This window comes from Stegostoma tigrinum, chromosome 14 (assembly GCF_030684315.1).
Source record: "Stegostoma tigrinum isolate sSteTig4 chromosome 14, sSteTig4.hap1, whole genome shotgun sequence".
Classification (NCBI taxonomy): domain Eukaryota; kingdom Metazoa; phylum Chordata; class Chondrichthyes; order Orectolobiformes; family Stegostomatidae; genus Stegostoma; species Stegostoma tigrinum.
Window position 1 is genome coordinate 21456198 of NC_081367.1, and position 21651 is coordinate 21477848.

Sequence of the window (21651 nt, forward strand, 5' to 3'; positions counted from 1 at the left end):
TGTTCTTGATTCTCGATTCTGATATCAATCCTAGTGTTCTAAGTTTTGTCACCCTGTTCATGCGAGACTGATCTTTACAAAAGAAGAAAGCTTCTCCATGAATTTGCAATAACTTACAATCTCACCATCAAGGTTCAGAAATGGTACAAGATGCAAATTATTTCAGAGATAAACTTATCAAACTTTTTTGAGGTTAAATAGTTTAACCTTTTTAAAGAAGAAAAGATTAATTTTGGCAACAATCCAACCCATGTGGACACTCCTGAAGAATCCTGATAATTTTACGTGAGTTTTGCTTAATATTCATCATGAAGCTCAGTCTCCTTAGTATACCTGCTTTAGAAAATCACAGTAAATTCTGCCAAGTCACAGCCTCTGACAGGGGAGAAAGCAAGTTGTCAATCCAAGATTTAAATCTCCCTTCAGAAACCTAGGTTGGAGCTACTTTCCATTTCAAACAATAACTGTTAGCACTTTTCAATTTTCAATCAGATTTGAGTCTTAAAAAATAGCTGATTCAAAGTTGACACTGTTTGTCACGTATGGCTGGAGACGTTGAGGATGATAAAACAATGAGCCTCCTCATCAGCTTCCTCCATATTTCCAGCAGGAAGTTGTTACAGTGAACCTATACAGGTTCAACACTTAAGAAACTTGATACCATTCATTGCAAAGGGGTTGATATGCACCAGATCCAGAAATATTCACTCTTTCCAATACCACATAGCAGCAGTATGTACTACTTACATAGTGCATTGCAACAACTCACCAAGGCTTCTTAGCCAACACCATCCTAATCAATGACTACTACCATGCAAAGGACAAGGAAAGCAGATGCATGGGACCATGACCAACTGCAAGTTCCTTTCCAAGCCCATCCCAACTTGAAAATATGTCACTGTTCCTTCAGTGTTCCTGTGTCAAAATCCTGGAATTTTACTCTTAATGACATTGTGGGTCAATCTGCATCAAATTGATTGCAACAGTACCAGGAACGCAGCCCCTTCTCCAGGCTAGTGAGGTATGGTCAATAAATGCTAGCCCAGCCAGAGAAGCCCACGTTGCATAAATGATCTGATTTTTTTTTCAAAAACTGACTATACTTTGTTTCCATCTTTATATTTGTATGCATAAAGTTTGAGCTCAAATGCTGACATCCACACACAAACTTACTTCAAGTTGGGCCCACCCAGTTTCAACAAAGAATGATTGCCTGTCTGAAATGTATGCATAATGAAGTCCCACGGAAAGCTATTTATGGCCAGATAACCTCTGTTATAATCTTGGTTGATGGATAAACATCAACTAAAGACTCCAGGAGAATTTGTATGTTCCTCGAACGTGATGTGCCCTATTTAGGTTCACCTCAAAGGACAAAATGGGCCTCAATTTTATATTTCACCTGATTGCCAATGTCTCGTTGATTCAACACTTCCATCATGTTGGACTATACTGAGGGCCAAGCTCATTTACTTAAATTCTTTTGGTGTGAATTTGAATCTGCAACTTGCAGGAGATAGTGCCACCATTTGGTTTACGTTGACACAAGTTATCCCAGTTCATAGTTTGGGCCTGTGCAATTTTTTCTTTGAAGAATCGGAATGAGCTTTTCATGGAGTTCATTTTAATTTGCATCCTCTAATTTGGTAACTCCAGGTAATCTTTCATTTGTTGCGTTGCAGCTCCTATGGGCACAGGCACAGGCATACCCACTGTACAGTGTTCTGGGCGAACAGGATTCCTATATGTTTCAATGTGTAAACCAGTCAGCTGTGCATGAAGAGCTGGAAGATGAGTCTCGTCGCCTGTGTGATGTTAGACCCTTCCTTCCTGTTTTAAAGCTTGTAGCCAGGAACTGCAACAGATCTGAGAAACTACTGGATTCAAAAATTGGTGTACTTATTGGGAAAGGTAGGTCAGTCATTTGTTTTGCGTGAACAATGTTTTGTGGCTTGCCCTTCTGCTGCCAACAGTGTCATCTGATAAGATCTATCAACTGATTTCACTTTTTTGGGTTTACCTTGTCAGTTTATTTCACTGACTTTATCCAATGTTGGCATTACGGCAGTTTTATACTGAATTTGACCAGTACAAGTTAAATAATTGTTCAGTAACTAATGTGTGAGCACTATCACTGTTCAATGAATATGATTTGGGCCTAATTTATGTCTTAAGCATTTAAAACCCTTCAGTTTCTCCAAATAGACTGAGCACTAGATAAAGCATTCTTTGCATTGCTTTAGCTTGTAATCTATTTTAAGCTCTAATATGGTGAAAATTGCCATAATCAATTTTAATGCCTCCTCACAGACATGAGTTTTCTAGTCCAGTTTGGCAGTAAGTGGGAGTTAGCAAAAGAATATGGGTTCCCCAAGCAGTCCTAAGGTTTTGATGGCAGTCTGAGCTTTCAACTTTAGCATAAAAACAGTTGACAATGTACTGATGTTCATTATACACCACACCCAATTAATTCCATTTGAAGTTAGTTGAGAGCAAGAGTTGGCACTTACTGATCATATGACGCACTCCATTATGCAAACATGTTAAACAGCAGTTTTAGTTACCATTAATTTCAGCTATTTTGCTCAAGTGTTTAATTTATAATTGTTTAGGACTCATTGGCCCCAGTCAGGGAAGGGAAGAATTTGTATTTTGACTGCAATTTATTTTCGGGATGTCTGATACATGTCCATTACCCACTGACTCCAGAGTCCTTGTAGACACAAACAACCCATACACACATGTCTATGCTAACATCAACCTCACTGCTGCTATAGCCTATTTACATGGAGAGATCTTGCGATGTATCACTTAACTAGAAGGTTTGGCTGACAATGCAAATTGTCAACCATTGTTCTGTGTCTTTTCCTTTTGCATTTACATAAACAGAGCTGTCATTTCTTGGCTGTTGTCTCCCATGATTCTCAGCAAAATCTCAGTGCACTGTGGCAAGAGACTGCAGAAGGCCTAGAGAAAGACTGCAAATGATATGTTGGACTGTTGTTTTCTCAGAAAACATAGAGTAAAGAATAGGAGGCATTTCCTTTTTCTGCACTGCTCTTCACCCAAGACTGGGGTCTAAGTCACCATTTGACATCATGGAATCCTAAATTTGGGAGCAGAACAATTTGACCATCTGGGAGAGACATTTTAAATATTAAACTGATCAAAAACAAAACAAGATTCTGATTGTGCTGATGTGATTGCCTAATAGTTGTTGTTGGGATCTAGGTCTCCATGAGTTTGATGCACTAACAGACCCTGAGGTTAAAGAATTCCGCAGCAAAATGCGTAAAATCAATGAGGAGAATATGTTGAAACGTCAAGGGCTGTCCTGGATGGACTGGTTGCAGCATAACTTTCCCCCCGAACTTGAATCCACTGGCTTTAATAATACTGAAGACAAACTGCACAAAGACAATTTCCTCGTAGCTATCCGGTTTGAGTCTTGCCAGGTACGTGCACCAAACTCTTAAAACACCCTTTGACTCTTTAAGGGTCTCATCTTGCTAGCGTTGTGAGTTGTCCAGGTGGAGTTAATGCATGCAAGCCTGTTGCCTTTTTGACATGCATGATAGGTGAAACTGGGTTTTCAGTCCATCACCTCCAGGAATTCCTTTGATCAAAGCCATTTGGCCCCTCATTGTGGGGCTGGTGGATGGTTAAGAGGGGCCCACTAAGAACCAGTCCGTCTACCCTCCCCCACCTCACGGTGCCCCTCCATTTCATGAAATACCCTTATCCCTGTGTTACTTGCCGGTTACGTCTGACTCCAGGATGGTGCTGCTGAGTCCAAATGCAGCGAGTTTCTCAAACTGGCTGTCAACTCTGCCCTTAGGCTCTTGATTCGAAGGAAGCCCTTCTGTAGCCATGGCATTGCCTATTTGGCTTGTGGTTCAGTGGATCTTGCCAAGAAAACTCAGTGCAGGCCTTTCTCCATGTTGCCACAGCAAGGTTCTTATGGTATCATGATGTAAAATATGCAGGTGTGGTAAAACGACTTGGTTTCATCTTTAGGAAAGTCATGAACTTCCTCCCTTGCACTATTCACGGTTGAAATTTGCGTGAGCCGTATGTCTTGTTTGTGGCAGCATCAATGAATAGTGCAACTCACTAAACTGTATGGTTCAGAAGAGAACAATCTACATTTGGGGTGCACAGTTTTTTTTTCTTATTTTACACATTTTTCACCACATAATGCCTCTAATTTTGATTGCAGAGTGTTTTCACAAAGCAATTTTGCACATGCACAGCTGTCTCTTGTGTGTACCAGTACTGTGGTACTTTGGAATCTGCTGTACACCGTGTAAACAAGGCAAATAGTATAGAGTCACAGAGTCATACAGCACAGAAACAGATCCTTTGACCCAACCAGTCCATACCGAACATAATCCAAGACTAGTCCCACCTGCTTGCTCCTGGCCAATAACTCTCCAAACCTTTCCTATTCATGTACCTGTCTAAATATCTTCTAAACATTGTAATTGTGCTTGCATCAACCATGTCCCCAGGAAGTTAATTGTACACCTGAACGACCCTCTGCTTTATCTTAAAAAAAATGCTCCAAGTCTTCTTTTAAAATTTTTCTCCTCTCTCCTTAAAAATACACTCTCTCTCTTGTCTTGAAATCCCCCATGCTAGGGAAAAGACAACTACCATCAACTCTATCTATACCTCTCCTCATTTTATACACTTCTACCATGTCACCTCTCACCCTCCTATGTTATTGTGAAAAAAGTCCCAGCGTATTCAGCCTTTCTTTATAACTCAAATGCTCTATACCCAGCAACATTCTGTAGCATCTCTTCTGAATCCTCTCCAGCTTAACAATATTCTTGCTTTGACTGGGCGACTAGAACTGGACACTGGTATTCCAGAAGAAGCCTGCCCAATGTCCTGTACACCTCAACATGACGTCCCAGCTCCTATACTCAAAGAACTGAGCAATGAAGGCAAGCGTGCTAAATGCCTTTTTTAACTACCCTGTCTGTTATGTGACACAAACTTCAAAGAATTATGTACCTGCACCCCCTAGGTCCCCTTCTCCTACAACACTACCTAAGGCCTTACATTATTGTATAAGATGAAACAGAATCCCTGCTGTATGAGAAGGCTGTTCTGCCTAATACAAATTCAACTTAAGGCTCTTAGGATAAATTCAAGTGACATCAATTTTTGCTGCAACCCACGTGATTGCAATATGGCATTCAAAGATATTGACCTAAGCTTATTTGAAATTTTGAGAAAATTCTTTTTTATTTAAGTTAGATTTTAAACTGATCTTAGGAGCTGGTTTGCCTTTGTTCAACTTTTTACTCCGGGTGAATGATAATCAATTGAGTTCATGAAGCTTAGGTTGTGTTAAGTAGAGGAGTGAAAACTTCCTGCTCTAGATACGGTCATTGTCCAGATAGCTCTGCATTGTATTTTGCTGAAGCTTATTACTTTGGTTACCACTAATTCCATAGTAAAGCATTCCTGTTCTGTCAGAAAGATAGCAGCACTTTGCATCAGTTTTTTTTTGTGAAACCTTTCAATTTCTGCAATCTAGCTTGTTTTCAATTTTTTTTAAAATTGACTCCTGACACTGGTTCTAATTTCTTCAGAAGAGTTGTTGTCTTTGGCAGGGAGAGAGTCAATATCAGTGTGGCTTCTGGAGAAGCGATAAATACTGTTACTGGCTGAATAACATTTATTCAGGAAATACAAATCTGACATTCGTCCAAAGTTGAGAAGTGGTAGAGCAGAAAAACCAACATTATTGTGCTCCAATGAAGTAAAATTGGGTTCTTATCTACACGAGCAAAGTCCAACTTTGCATAAACATGTCTTGGATATTTGCCCCATATTCTGTTTCTTTTCTCCAATCTTGGATGTAGATTTCTGAATTATTTTACCCATCCTATTTTAAATAAAACTGGATCGGGCATTGCTTGTCTTGTGTTATTGCTGACTCCAGCATCTGCAGTTCTTAGTGTCTCGTTGCTTGACTTGTTCTTTTATTTCCTGCATTTCAAAAAATTGTTAGATTCCAATTTAGCTTGCTGTTCTTCGACCTTTCGTCTGCCTTGCACTTCTAGACTTTTGCTTGTTGAAAATGAGAGTCCTCGTTTCTGAGATAACAAGGTGTAGAGCTGGATGAACACAGCAGGCCAAGCAGCATCAGAGGAGCAGGAAAGTTGACGTTTCGGGTCTAGACCTTTCTTCAGAAATGGGGGAGGGGAATGAGATTCAGAAATAAATAGAGAGGGGGGAAACGGATAGAAGATGGATAAAGGAGAAGATAGGTGGAGAAGAGGCATCCAGGTCAAAGAGGCAGGGGTGGAGCCAGTAAAGGTGAGTTTAGATGGGGAGTTAGGGAGTGGATAGGTTGGTCCAGGAAGGACGGACGGGTCAAGGAGGTGGGATGAGGCTAGTAGGTGGGTGGGGTTTGAGGTGGGAGGAAGGACAGGTTAGGGAGTCGAGGACAAGCTGGGCTGGTTTTGGGATGCAGTGGGGGGAGGGGAGATTTTGAAGCTTTCCTGCTGCTTTGGTGCTGTTTGGCCTGCTGTGTTCATCCAGCTCTACACCTTGTTATCTCAGATTGTTCAGCATCTGCAGTTCCTACTATCTCTGTCTTAGTTTCTGCTCAGGTTGTGCACGTTATTCTGCGAGAATTGAAAGCCCGCTGCCTTCAATGGGAGAAGGACTTTTTGATGTAACAAAGTTTAAACAATGGGAAGGGAAGTATAAACCCATCAATTACAACCTCAATGGTTTAAGGTTGATAGTGGGAAAGCACGTAGAAATAATAATTCCTGAGAGAATAAACAGTTACTTAGCCAAGTATTGACTAATGGACGAGAGCTGGTGTGGATGTGATATGGATTGTGTCCTCCATCTCTACTCCTGTAAATGTAAATATGAAATGTTAGTAATTCAGATCAGGCATTTGCAATGTATGTGGAAAATGATTCAATCAAAGGATCCAACCTGTGGCCACGGCGGTGCGTGTTTGTACTGATTTATGGTCAATTTATGTTTGACTCAATTGATTGAGATGATAGTGTCTATGAGACCTGTGCATTTGATGTTGTCCACATGGGCTTACAAAAATACAAATATGTTTTTTATTAAAAATACATTTGGTAAGGTACCACAGACTAGGCCTGGTTGAAAAATTGAAACCCTTGCTATAAAGGAATAGTAACCTGGATGTAATATTGACAAGGGAAAGCAAAGAAAATTGCAAATCATGTAGCATGAAGACATGCAATGGAGTTTGTCAAGCGTTATACTAAGGCCACTGCTATACTTTAATACACCTTGATCTAAATTATTAACTTCAGACTAATGGGTACAGAATGTAATTTCCAAGTTTTGCAGATGACACACAACTTGGAAGAGTTGTAAACAATGGTAAATATAGTAATTGACCTTAAGGAGGTGCAGCCATGCTGGTGGAATGGGGAGATGCATGGGATAAGATGAAGTTCAGTGCAAAATGTGAGGGGACACAATTTGGTAGACAGAATGTGCCAAGAAAAAATAGAAACTATTGGTAAGAAAAGAGAGAAACCTGTGAATGCTGTGCAAGACTCTTTATTGGCTCATTCTTCTAATTTGGAAACCGTAATAAATAGCATGGGATGTCTGGGCTGTATTTTAAAGGAGAAAGGCAGAATGAAAGCAAAGGAGTGATGCTAAACCTAAATAAAGTACAGGTTTACCCCAAGTTGAAGCATTGTGACTAAATTTCTAACTTAGAGAAAGAGAAATAAAGGCTTTGAAGAAGATGCAGAAGAAAATTACTAACATTGTCTCAAAGGTGATAGCAAGAACTGCAGATGTTGGAGTTAGAGTCAGTACTGTGTGGAGCCAGTGGAACACAGCAGGTCAGGCAGCATCAGCGAATCAGGAGAGTCAGTGTTTTGGATTGGAACCATTCATCAGCCCTGCTGAAGGGTCCCGACCTGAAACATCAACTCTTCTACTCCCCTGCTGCCTGGCCTACTGTGTTCTTCGAGCTCCACACTGTCTCAAGGGTGTGGGATTACATTCGCATGGATAGGCTGGGGAAGCTGAGGTTCATTAGAGTAGAGACAGTAAGTTGTAACTTCATAAGTCATAAAGGATAGGATTGTGTAAATAAAGAGAAATGTTCTTAGTGGCTGAAATGTTAATATTGGAAAAGCATGGATTTGGAAGTGATTGGTGAGAGAAGCAGAAGTGACATGAGGGAAGAAGGTTTTCCTTACCTTGAATGCTGACTGAGCTGTAACCTCAAAGGTACAGCCCAGCCCCAATTCCTCTTGCTCAAATGATGGCCCGTCCCATGAAATTGGTGGATACTATAGCTGAGAATGTGACTGTCCTCGTCTGTTGTCAACCTGCTTAGATCGCCAGCATTATCATTCCATGATAGGGAATGAAGAGCATCAGAATGCCTAGATTTAGGGCGACATGGTGGCTCAGTGGTTAGCACTGCAGCCTCACAGCGCCAGGAACCCAGGTTCAATTCCACACTCAGGCAGCTGTCTGTGTGGAGTTTGCACATTCTCCCCGTGTCTGCGTGGGTTTCCTTCGGGTTCTCCGGTTTTCTCCCATAGTCCAAAGATGTGCAGGCTAGGTGGATTGGCCGTGCTAAATTGCCCGTAGTGTTCACGGGTGTGTCGGTTATAGGGGGATGGGTCTGGGTGGGATGCTTCAAGGGGCGTTGTGGACTTTTTGGGCCGAAGGGCCTGTTTCCACACTAGGGAATCTAATCTAATCAATTGTTAGGTCTTTTTTACTAATTCAACTCGGATGAAAAATGAGTAAGTAAGTGGGGATATGTGATGATTAGGATGTGAAATGCACTACCTGACAAAGGGTGGATACAAATTCAACAGTAGCCTTCAAAAAGGAATTAAATAAGTACTTGACGTGCTTTCACAGGGAAATGGTGAAAGAAGGATACATACTGGATTAGTTTTCACAACTTGATACGCCTCGATCTTTGCTGTAATATGCTGGGGCAATTTTCTGAATAATTATAATTCCAAGATTTGATTTAAGCAGATGTTAAGCAGTGACTTTTTGAGTCTTTTTTTTTCCTGTGGTAATTTTTTAAAAAGGCGGTTTTGTTTTAAATGAGTGCAGCTGGTGTTAGTGGAATCGTTAATTGGGTTAGTATTTGATACAATCTTCCATTCCCAGAAGTAGTTACAATGATACTGTAAAGTAAGGCTGTGGTCTTAGAAATCTCAGTCTGCTGACCATCACTGTACAGCTGCAGGTTTGAAAAACAAGTCAAATCCTTGGCTGTAAGAGAATGACCTACTTTTCCTCCATTTCTTTTGTGTAAACAAAATGTATTTTAAAGTGAACAGGGAGCAAGCTTTTTACCACCAAAACCCCTTAACATTTCTTTAAACATGATTGCTTATTTTGCTGCAGCGATACAGGTACAGCCCAGCCTTTGGCTTCTTGCTCAAGTGAACGTTAATTGTATGTTCACAGTAGACATTGGAATCGAGGGCATTGCTGTCCTCATCTGCAGTTTACAGTTCGCTTGCAAGCCCTAGAGCAGGAACCCTAGACAACCAAATGCTGGGATTATTTGTTAGCTTTAGTAGTCTATTAGATGCTGAAAAACCATGCTGAAGTAATGTATCGCACATGTCTGTGGTGTGGGGATGAACAGTGAATGGAAGCCTAATGAAAAGAAAATGCCAACTTAAGAAAGTCCTTTTACAGTGGGATCAAGGTAATCGGATGGCATAGACAGAAGATGATCATCTTTGCTTCTCTACAGTCATGGTCACAAACTGTTTGGTATTTTAAACTTTTCTTGGCCTTCAAACATTGGTTTATTATGGAAATAAGCATTACATGTCTTGTGTCTTACAAGACCTGTTTTTCAATGCAGATTCAGAATGGTTTGATCTCTCTCTCCTTACAGGACATCTTCAATTTCCAGGTATCTCCAAACTTGAATCCCCTTCACTTAAATGAACTTGCCATTCGGAAACAGCTGACCAACCATGGGAAAGAGAATGAGGAGTTCAATCCCAGAGATTTTGTGCTACGCATAAGTGGAAAGCAGGAATACCTGTTTGGCGAGCAGCCACTGATTCAATTCCGGGTACGTTGCAAGAACTTCCATCAAATACAACAGGTGGTTTTGTAAAATGTGAAGCGATTTATTTGCCTGCCTCTTCTGCACTTGACATGTAAATACCACCTTGTGAGGTGGGCAAAGGAGAAAGGGAAGGAAGTGCAGAGAAAAATCTCTGCTGTTTAAACTTTTTGGAACTTAATATTTGCGTAATGTGCATAACAGTTTTCGATAAAACATATATGTTACATGAAGACGATCTGCCAAACTGTATTTGTGTAAAGGAAATTGCAATCTTTGTACTTCAGATTCTTGAGTTTCTTAAAATATCTTTTCGTGATCTGGGTCTTAATTTTCACATGCTCTATGCTCAGAACACCTTACCAGTTTTTATCATTTGTGGCATTTATTAAAAAATGCTACTTTTTCACTGCCTTTAATGCATTTCCAAATGCTTGCACTGAAAGATTGTGTACAAGTTGTTGAAATATCTCTTTCCTTTTTGCTTAACAACATTATTGACGGGGGAAAAGATTAAGTAGATCAGAAAATGCTTGGTATTTGCTAAAGGAATTAAACAGTCTTGTTGAGTATTTGTTCTACAGAAGTAATGGTTTTGCCCCTGTTTTCTTGATGGTTAGAAAACTCTAGCTCAAAAATCAAATGGACGGTTTGCAACAAAACCTGGTAAGCAGATAGAATAAGACTCAAGGAAAAACAAATTAGCTTTTATTGTGCCTGTTGTGGCCTCCTCTACATCGGGGAAACCAAGCAGAGGCTTGGGGAACGCTTTGCGGAACACCTACACTCGGTTCACAGTAAACAACTGCACCTCCCAGTCGTGAACCATTTCGACTCCCCCTCCCACTCCTTGGATGACATGTCCATCATGGGCCTCCTGCAGTGCCACAATGATGCCACCCGAAGGTTGCAGGAACAACAACTCATATTCCGCTTGGGAACCCTGCAGCCCAATGGCATCAGTGTGGATTTCACAAGCTTCAAAATCTCCCCTCCCCGACCGCATCCTAAAACCAGCCCAGCTTGTCCCCACCTCCCTAACCTGTCCTCCCACCTATCCACTCCTTCCACCTCAAGGCCCACCCCCATCTCCTATCTACTAGCCTCATCCTACCTCCTTGACCTGTCTGTCCTCCCTGGACTGACCTATCTCCTCCCTACCTCCCCAGCCACACTCACCTTTACTGGCTCCAACCCCATCGCTTTGACGTGTATGTCTCCTCTCCACACATCTTCTCCTTTTATCCATCCTCTATCCACCTCCCCCTCTCTCCCTATTTATTTTGGAATCCCCTTCTCCCCCATTTCTGAAGAAGGGTCTAGACCCAAAACGTCAGCTTTCCTCCTCCCCTGATGCCGCTTGGCCTGCTGTGTTCATCCAGCTCTACACTTGGTTATCTTAGCTTTTGGAGAAGTGGATTTGGATCATCAATTTCTTTGAAAGGATCAGTTAACATTGAGTGAAAGGGAATATTGATACACTTTTCACAATGTTATGTGTCATTTTATTTCAAGCATAAGTATGATTGACTGTTTCAACTGTGATGAGTAAATTTCTTGTGGTTGTCAAAACATAAGCAGAGTTGTCAGAACTGACTGTTGGATATGATTTCTCACGGAGTATCCTCCATGAGATATAAGCTGCCAAAAAAAAAGACTTATCAAACAGACATGGAGAAGACTAAAGGAAGAGCTGAGTAATTGTAATAACATTGAGTTTCCTGTATCTCTTACTACCACATATTCTGTTAGGTGAACCCCTTCTTGGATTTGTTATTTAAACCTCTCACAGGTGGTGGAGTTTCTTCTGTTTTCATCAAGTTACATAACTGATATTGAATGAACATATAACAGATATAATTCCCGCAACTGTATTTGTCCTGATTTGTCAGACGATCCTGGGATTTCCACACCCTGAAAGATTGTGACAAAATGTATGTCCTTTATCACAGCATTGTAACTTTTTTTAATCTTAGTAGTGTTGCATAAAATGTAGAAACGTGATATGAAGTAATATACTTACTTTAAACAGCACCTACAAATTATAGAACCGCTACTAAAATACACTCGTTATAGAATGTAGAGGAGAAGAAGCTTTCCCTTCAGAGCAAATTAACTTAAGAGCAGATTTCTGCTGCAGTATTGCTATTATTAACTTCCTGTGTGTTGCTACACCCAATAGCTTCTGATGGTCATTCAGTGACCCTCTTTCTAGAGTAAGTGGTTGACTGGAATCATGTATATTAAAACGATTCCTGCTTTTCGGATACCAGATAATTTTAAATTGCAGTCTTCGGATCCTCTCAAAACTAGGTTTATAAAGTCACGTGGACAAAATGTGGATTGCTAGCAAATTGGGAGTAGTTTAGATTTACATTTAAAAGAACAACTAGCAGGAGCCAACGGGACTCAATAAAATATAGGCTTCCAGGAGTCTCGTGGCAGCAATTGCAGCATACTGGCACATCTAATTTGATCAGTACTTATATGCTGTTGATACGCTTACGCTTTGTTACAAAAATAAAATGAGATATTTTCATAACATTCCCAGGGTTCTTCACAGAAGCATCATAAAGCATTATGACTCAGACACACGAGAAGATATAAGACGTTTTTAGATAGTCCAGTACAGGAGGAAAAGAGAGACCAGGGAAGTGTATGGCGAGTACCCAGTGCAACTGAAAATGCATTCACCAAGGCAGAAAGAATAAAATAAGGGATACTCGAGTCCAGAATTAGATGTGTGGACTTATTTTGTTGGGCTAGAGGATAGTAAAAATAGGGTTGGACTGAGTCTGTGGAAGAATTTGAAAACGAGAATAACAATTTAAAAATCAGGACGTCACTTGATGAGGAGCCAGTGCAAGACATTGAGCACTGCAGTGATAGGTGACAGGATTTAGTGCAAGTGAAGACATGAGTGGATAAGTTTAGGTTGGGGTTACATTTAGAGGGTAGAACATTGGACAACAGCCAGTAGAGCATTGGAATAGTCGATTCTAGAGGTAAAAGGACTTCGATTACAGTGCCAACAATAGAAGAGCTAAGATATTGGATTGAAGTTGGACAATGATTCATGTGAAAATAGGCAGTCTTTTTGTGATGGCACACATTTGTTGGGATTCTTCTTTTGGAATCAAATATGAAACCAAGATTGTAAACAAATTGCACTTGGTCCTCATGTACCACAGTGATTTTCAGGAGTGAAATCACGACTTGAAGTGAAGTGACTCTAAGTGAAAAATGGGTTTCATTAGGAACTAATGCTCAAGTTAGAGCTGGGTTCCTTGGTACGTTTTCCTGCCCATTTACCTGATTTTAATGGATAAGTGAAAGAAAATCCACATTTATTTGAACAAATTATACAAGGACTGAACACAAGCTCTGAATTTGTTACAAAGGGTGCAGCGCTGAACCAATGCTATTCAATGCTGTAATTTACATGAGTGATTACGTAAATGTTTGTATGATTTTGGTGCTCATGACATTCCCTAGCTGTTTCCCCTTTGGCCTTGAAATGCTTGTTTAATTGACATTATAATTAAAAAAAAGCTGAATACATGCCAGGAGACTGGTATATCCTCTGATATAGATTCCTATGCATAACGCTTAGACTATTTTAACCCATGGACCTTAATTTTAAGGTATCTTTGGTGCTTCCTTCCAGAAGCCAGCAGGGCTGACATGGGCCCATTAGCCTACCTGTTGGTGGCCAATGGCTTCTCATCTTCAGTCTCTAGTCAGCAGAGATAGACGATTGCCAATTCAGCCCTGACATCCGATGACTCTGATAGGAGATGACATTCTGATACATAGTGTAACTCAAAGAAAGAAGCTTGCAAGAAAAAAGTCATAATTCAAGTGAAACAGCATTTAAGCAAGACTATGTCAAATGAGGAATACTCTTTAGTTAGTCTTAAAATTGTCAGGGAGGAGGCTGGATTCAGTATCTCAGGAATTGTGTATGAAATGAGGTCAGGTAGCATTGGTTACAGTCTTCCCAAGTATTTATTCAACCTGAGTTTCTGTTCAACCAGTTCCCATCAAAATTCAGAAGTCTGATAATTAGCAACAGTGGAGATATTGAGACATAATATGAGGTAGAACATAGTATGGTCACAGTACACCAAGAACTGACATTGATTTTATTGATCCAATCATTTACCAAGTTTTGAAATATTGTACATTTTCTCTTTTTACCTGTTACAATTACTTGAACCTATTCATTTTATTATTAATCCATTGATCTTATGGTGTACCAAGCTTCATTGTAATCGATCCCCTTTTAAATTTCCATTTGTAAATTTCTTATTTTCAAACTATTTTTGTCACTGCACTGTCTGCATGGCTTGTATTTTTGAATGTGGCTATCAAGGTGCTATTGTGTGGCTTAAGTGTTCCTTTCAATAAGAACAAGGTATCCATGTAATCCTTGATTTCTATACCTTTTCAAGTATATAAGAAACTGCGTGTCAAAAGGAATCCACCCTCAGCTGACTCTAGTTGACTGCAGGACAATTAAGGAGATGTGTGATCGTGAAATGTCAGCTATTGGTATCGCCTTGCATCGGAAATCATCCACTCCTCCTCTTCCTTTGCCACCCAAGAGACGGACCATTTCTGTAAGAGATTATGTTAGCATTCATCTCGATTTAGTATCTATCATTTTAAATAGCACATACATCTTCAGAAATTCCATGTATATCTCACCAGTCATTATCTTTCTTCATTGTTCCCAATAAATACAACTGAATTTAACTAAAATGACCCCTGCAGTAATTCTGACATTCCATGTGTTATTTATGACTTCCTTGTTAACAGCAGAGTCATGCAAACACTTTGCCAGCTGTGCTTTTTTTATGCTTCCTCGAAACAGCTTTATAGCATATTTACTATATATAACTAATAGCCTGAAGCTGAAATAGGCGTAAAATAACTAGTGTAAATTATATGACTTAAAAATGCACCACTCCTTTAGTTCACAATGGTTTACTGTAATTTAATCACTTCAGTAGTATTTTGCTTTAGAGTAACTACTTTGGTTGGAAACCATGGTGTAACATTAAAGTTTTGCCCAGCACCTGACTACTTAACTTGAAAATTCAGACTGCAAACTGAGACAACTTAATGCATTTTTTAAAAAAGATAATTTCCAATCAATCTACTGAGATGATTTTACATACATCGTTGTTTTGATACCATGCTTAACGATTACTATTCAAAAATCAAAACAGTCATTTATTTGTTTATTTTCTATACCTTATTTACTAGCAAATGGCAGGTAATGTTTGGGATATAAATAGTCCTTTCAAGATTGTTCTCGCTCATGGGATCAAAATAAATGCAGATGAATCACTACGGGTAAGTATCACAGATAACACTTTTAATTTGAATGTTAAAAATGTGCATTCTCCAGTAAAATTCTAAGTCAAATCTGAGGAAATCTGTCCATAAATTTGTGTTCATTGAAGTTTTGAGATGGCCAAGGAGGTTTTTGTGTCACTTGATGTGCTTGCAAATGTGATCCTTTTTTTAAAACTGTTAAAAACAATAAAGCAGTAAATGTGTGAAAAACATCTTACTTTTTCATGTTTTTTCATGGCCTGACTTTTTAATGGGCATTAAAAAGTATCCGGAGTTCACTTCAGAAAAGCTTGGTATTCTTACTCTGCTTAGAGTTCTGTTTTCAGAGTCATCAGACTTGTAGTGATGTACAGCAAGGAAACAGACTCTTTGGTCCAACATATGTCCATGCTGACCAGATATCCAAAATAAATCTAGTCCCATTTACCAGCATTTAGCCCACATCCCTCTTAAACCCTTCCTATTCATATACCGGCCCAGATACCGTCTCAATGTTGTAATTGTGCCAGCCTTCACCATTTCTCCTGGTAGCTCACTCCATATATGCATCACCCAGTGCCTGAAAACATTGCCCGTCAAGTCCCTCTTTAAATCTTTGCCCTCTCACCTTAAACCTATGTCCACTAGTTTTGGACTCTTTCGGTCCAGGGAAAAGACCGAGTCTATTTACCCTGTTCATGACCCTCATGATTTAATATACCTCTATAAGGCCACTCCTCAGCCTCTGACACTCCAGGGAAAATAGCTCCAGCCTGCTCAGTCTCTTCCCAGAGGCCAAACCCTCCAATCCTGGCAACATCCTTGTAAATCTTTTCTGAATCCTTTCAAGTTTCACAACATCTTTCCTATAGCAGGGAGACCAGAATCAAACATAGTATTCCAGAAGTGGCCTAACCAATTTCCTGTCCAGCTACAACATAACCTCCTAACTCAGTGCACTGACCAATAAAGGCAAGTGCACCAAATGCTTTCTTCGCTATCCTAGTCACATGTGACTTTACTTTCACAGAAGAAAGAACTTGCACTTCGAGGTCTCTTTGTTTAGCACTACTTCCCAGGACCTTACCATTTAAGTGTATAAGTCCTGCTCTGATTTGCCCTTCCAAAATGCAGCTCCTTACATTTATCTAAATTAAACTCCATCTGCAAGTCCTTGGCTCGTTGGCGCATCCAATCAAGATCCCATTGTACTACAAAGTAACCTTCTTTGCTGTTCACTATCCCTCCAATTTTGATGTCATCTGCAAACTTACTAACCATACCCCCTATGTTCACATCCAAATAATTTATGTAAATAACAAAAGCAGTGGACCCAGCCTTGATCCTTGTGGCATACTGCGTGTCATAGCCTCAGTCTGAAAACCAACCTTCTACCACTGCCCTCTGTCTTCAACCTTCAAGTCAGTTCTGGATCCAAGGAGCTATTTCTCCCCGTATTCCATGTGATCTAACCTTTTTAACCAGCCTACCAGGAGGAACCTTGTCAAAGGCTTTACTGAAGTCCGTATAAATCACATCCACCACTCTGTCTTCATCAATCTTCTTTGTTACTTCTAAAATCTCAATTAGGTGGTGAGATATGATTTCCATGCACAAAGCCATGTTGTGTATCCCTAATCATTCCTTGCCTTTCCAAATACATGTAATCCTGTTTGCTCAGGAATTCCTGCAACAGCTTGCCACTTTTGATGCCAGGCTCATGGGTCTATAGTTCCCTGGCTTTTCCAGACCACCTTTCTTAAATAGTGGCTTTGCATCAGCCAACCTCCAGTCCTCTGGCACCTCATCTGCAGCTATCAATGATTCTAATGTCTCAGCAAGAGGCCCAGCAATCACTTTCCCAGCTTCCCACAGAGTTCTAGGGTATACCTGATCAGATCCCAGGGATTTATCCAGCTTTATGCATTTTAAGCCCTACAGTGCCGCCACCTCTGCAATATGGGCATTTTTCAAGATGCTGCTGTTTATTTCCTCATGTTCTATTTCTTCCATAGTCTTGTCCACAGTAAACAATGATGCAAAATAGTTATTTGGTATCCTCCCCTATCTCCTGCTGTTCCACACACAGGCAGTCTTGCTGATGGTTAAGGGGCCTGTTGTCTCCCTAGTTACCCTTTTTTTTCCTTCATGTATTTGTAGAATCCCTTTGGATTCTCCTTAACCCTATCTGCCAAAGCTATCACCTCCGGGTGCTCCAGTTTCCTCCCACAGTCCAAAGATGTGCAAGCTAGATGGATCAGCCAAATTAAATTGCCTGTAGTGTTCAGGGGTGTGTGGGTTATAAGGGGATGGGTCTGGGTGGGATGCTTCAAGGGGTGGTGTGGACTTGTTGGGTTGAATGACCTGTTCCCACACTGTAGCTAATCTAATCTAATCATGTCCCCTTTTTTGCCTTCCTGATTTCCCTCTTAGGTATACTCCTACTGTCTTTGTACTCTTCTAAGGATTTTTGATCTCTGGTGTCCATACCTAGCATATCTTCCTCCTTTTTCTCCACCAAAACCTCAATTCCTCTAGTCAGACAGTGTTTCCGATGCTTACCAGCCTTGTCCTTCACACAAACAGGAACGTACTGTCCCTGGGCACTCATCGTCTCATTTTTATTTTGAAGCCTTCCATTTTCCAACTGTCCAGCTAGTTGCAACTAACCGATGTTAATGCATCGTAGTAGTTTTCTTTGCACTGACACAAATTGTGTAATATAATTAGTTCAAAGTCACACGAAGCATGTCATAACTCCAAATGATAACCCCACAGAAATACAATTGCAATCTCATAGAAAGTTCTCAGGTCACCTTTGGATTCTTATTTTACCATTTGTACTAGGCAATATGACCGTTAACTCGCTGTCTGTATTTCAGTTTAAGTGGTATTCTGACTTCAGTGAACAGATATTTGTTCCTCCGCGAGAGAGAGAGAGAGAGAGATAGAGACACCAGAGCCATTAGTGCAACCTGGTCCAGTTGATCTGCATTTCCTTTCTGCTATCTATTCTTTGCTCTCTTTGAATATTTATTTCTGTTTTCTGTCTGTAATGTCTCTCCCTCTCTTTTTACTGTTGCCTTCTTCCAGAACGTCAGCATATCTCACTCCCTTCCATGTCTCAAACTCTACAGTGCCTGTTGAGGGAAAGCCAGCTGGACTCTCCTACACTGGCTGTGGCTAAAGTGCCATGGTTTGTGGCTGAACCACCCCTGGCGAAAAGTTCCAAGGTCATTAACCTGAGCAGTAGTCACTTTCCACCAGCTTTGCTGAAATGATTTGGTGGAACAGAAATAGCTGAGTTAGTAAAATTACTTTAATCGAGTATGGTTTGACTCTTGGGTATAAAATTAACTCAAGGCAATTATTGTATTTGTCATTGTATGATTTGAAAGAGAATGGTCAAGGATGTGGCAACCAAAGAAAATAGAGAGGGAAAATGTGCAATTGTCCATATTTGGCAAGTAGACCTAAAAGTAATGATATTATAAGCGATAAGAGATTGTAGGTCTCTGAGATGAAATGGACAAATTGACTTGAGGAAATGTTGTAATGACTAGACTTGTGTCTCCTGGTGTTAGAAAGAGTAGAGGTGATGGGATCAAAATGTACAAAATCCTGAAGAGTCTTGACAGAGGAGATGTGGAGAGAGTGCTTCCTCTTACGAGGGAGCCTCGAACTAGGCATGACCTTTTTAGTTATTAACAAAATATTGTTGTTTTAAATCTGAGTTGAGACAAGACTTTATTTCCAAACGCGGGTTGAGCCTTCAGATGTTTCCTCCTGAAAAGCTGATTAAACAGAATTTAGACTGATTCCTAGTCAACAGAAGTTGAGAGGTTATCAAGGATAGGTGGGAATGTATATTTAATTTATAATCCGATCAGCCATGAGGTGAAAGATGAGGCCGATTTGAAAGGCTTCCTCCTGCTTCTTTATTTGTATGACACTTTCACCTGGGATGTCTTTATACCAAAGCTTCTGAATCCATATTGACAAGCCATATATATGTATAAATTGTGTTGGTTACAATGGCCTTGATTTTGCAGTCATAGAATCCTTACAGCACAGAGGGAAGCCCTTTGGCCCATTGAGGTCGTATTAATCATCTAAAGGACATCCCACCTCGACTAAGCCCCCTACCTTATACTGTAATCCCACATTTCCCATGGTTAATCTACCTGGCCTACACGTTCCTGAACACTGCAGCCAATTTCAGTATGGCCAATCCCCCTAACCTGCGCATCTTTGGACGTTGGGTGGAAACTCCCACGAAGTTCATCCACTTTACTAACACCTTTGACCCCAACCTTAAGTTCACTTGGACCATCTCCAATACCCCTCTCTCCTTCCTGCACCAGTCTGTTTCCATCTCTGGCAACCACCTGGAAACTGATATCTATTTCAAGCCTATCGACTCCCACACCGACCAAGAATACACCACCTCTCACCCACCTTCCTGCAAGAATGTCATCCCCTATTCCCAATTCCTTCGTCTCCGCCACATCTGCTCCCGAGATGAGGCATTCCACTCCCAGACATCCCAGATGTCTTCGTTTCTCAAGGACCACAACTTCCCCTCCACAGTGGTAGAAAACTCCCTCGACCGCAGCTCTCACATTTCCCGCAACGCAAACTGTCACCCCCTCCCTGCAATAACAACAAAGACAGAATCCCGCTCATCCTCACGTACCACCCCACCAACCTCGGGATCCAACGCATCATCCTCTGCCACTTTCACCACCTACAAGCTGACTCCACTACCAAGATAATAAAATGTGAGGCTGGATGAACACAGCAGGCCAAGCAGCATCTCAGGAGCACAAAAGCTGACGTTTCGGGCCTAGACCCTTCATCAGAGAGGGGGATGGGGGGAGGGAACTGGAATAAACAGGGAGAGAGGGGGAGGCGGACCGAAGATGGAGAGTAAAGAAGATAGGTGGAGAGAGTGTAGGTGGGGAGGTAGGGAGGGGATATGTCAGTCCAGGGAAGACGGACAGGTCAAGGAGGTGGGATGAGGTTAGTAGGTAGCTGGGGGTGCGGCTTGGGGTGGGAGGAAGGGATGGGTAAGAGGAAGAACCGGTTAGGGAGGCAGAGACGGGTTGGACTGGTTTTGGGATGCAGTGGGTGGGGGGGAAGAGCTGGGCTGGTTGTGTGGTGCAGTGGGGGGAGGGGATAACGTTTTTTCCTCCCCACCCTTATCTGCCTTCTGGAGGGACCGCTCTCTCCATGACTCCCTTGTCCGGTCCACACTCCCCACTAGTTCCACTACCCCCGTCACTTTTTTCCCTGCAACTGCAGAAAGTGCTACACCTGCCCCTGCACTCTCCCCCGCCCCCCCCCCCCCCCCCCCGCCCCAAACGGCCCCGAGAAAACCTTCCACATCAAACATGTTCACCTGCACATCTGCTAATGTGGTATATTGTATCAGCTGTTCCCGATTGTGGCCTCCTCTACATCGGGGAAACCAAGCGGAGGCTTGGAGACCACTTTGTGGAACACCTATGCTCGGATTGTGACAAACCACTACACCTCCCAGTCGCGAACCACTTCAACTCCCCCGCCCGCTCCTTGGACTACATGTCCATCCTGGGCCTTCTCCAGTGCCACAATGCTGCCACCCGCAGACTGGAGGAACAACACCTCCTATTTCACTCAGGAACCCTGCAGCCCAGTGGTCTGATTGTGGACTTCACAAACTTCAAAATCTCCCCACCCCCGATTTCAACCCAAGACCAGCCCAGCTCATCCCTGCCTAATTGACCTGCCCGTTTTATTTTTCTCCCACCTGACTTCCTATCTAGTAGCCTCAACCCCCACCTCCTTGGCCTGTCCATCTTCTCTCCACCTATCTGCTCCTCTGTTCACCTCCCATCATTGCCTCCCCCTCACTGTCTATTTATTTCAGAGCTCCCTATCCCTCCCCCATTTCTGAAGAAGGGCCCAGACCCGAAACATCAGTTTTACAGATCCCCTGATGTTGCCTGGCCTGCTGTGTTCATCCAACTCTCCTACTTGTTATCTCAGACTCCAGCATCAGCAGTTCCTACTATCTCTTAAAGAAATACTTGATTTAATTTGGTACCTTTTATGATCATGGGACATTTCAAAATGTGATTGAGAAGAACTCCTTTTGGCGTACTATTAGTGTTCGTCCTATTAGATTACAAAAGAAGAATGACGCAGTGTGGTTTGAATCATTGTGT

At 41.4% G+C, this 21651-nt stretch overlaps 1 protein-coding gene across 3 annotated transcripts in view; it reads left to right on the plus strand.

Annotated features, from left to right (window-relative positions):
- The window catches only part of pik3cb (phosphatidylinositol-4,5-bisphosphate 3-kinase, catalytic subunit beta), a 178961-nt gene that overhangs the window by 81347 nt on the left and 75963 nt on the right, over positions 1-21651 (plus strand). For 2 of the 3 annotated variants that reach the window (XM_048542604.1, XM_048542605.2), the window contains exons 3-7: positions 1683-1911; positions 3232-3455; positions 9923-10105; positions 14554-14721; positions 15371-15460. In XM_048542604.1, coding sequence (XP_048398561.1) covers positions 1683-1911; positions 3232-3455; positions 9923-10105; positions 14554-14721; positions 15371-15460 — 894 coding nt within the window. Of the gene's footprint in view, positions 1-1682; positions 1912-3231; positions 3456-9922; positions 10106-14553; positions 14722-15370; positions 15461-21651 lie in introns of those variants that run through there. The other variant, XM_048542606.1, reaches the window with a different exon arrangement.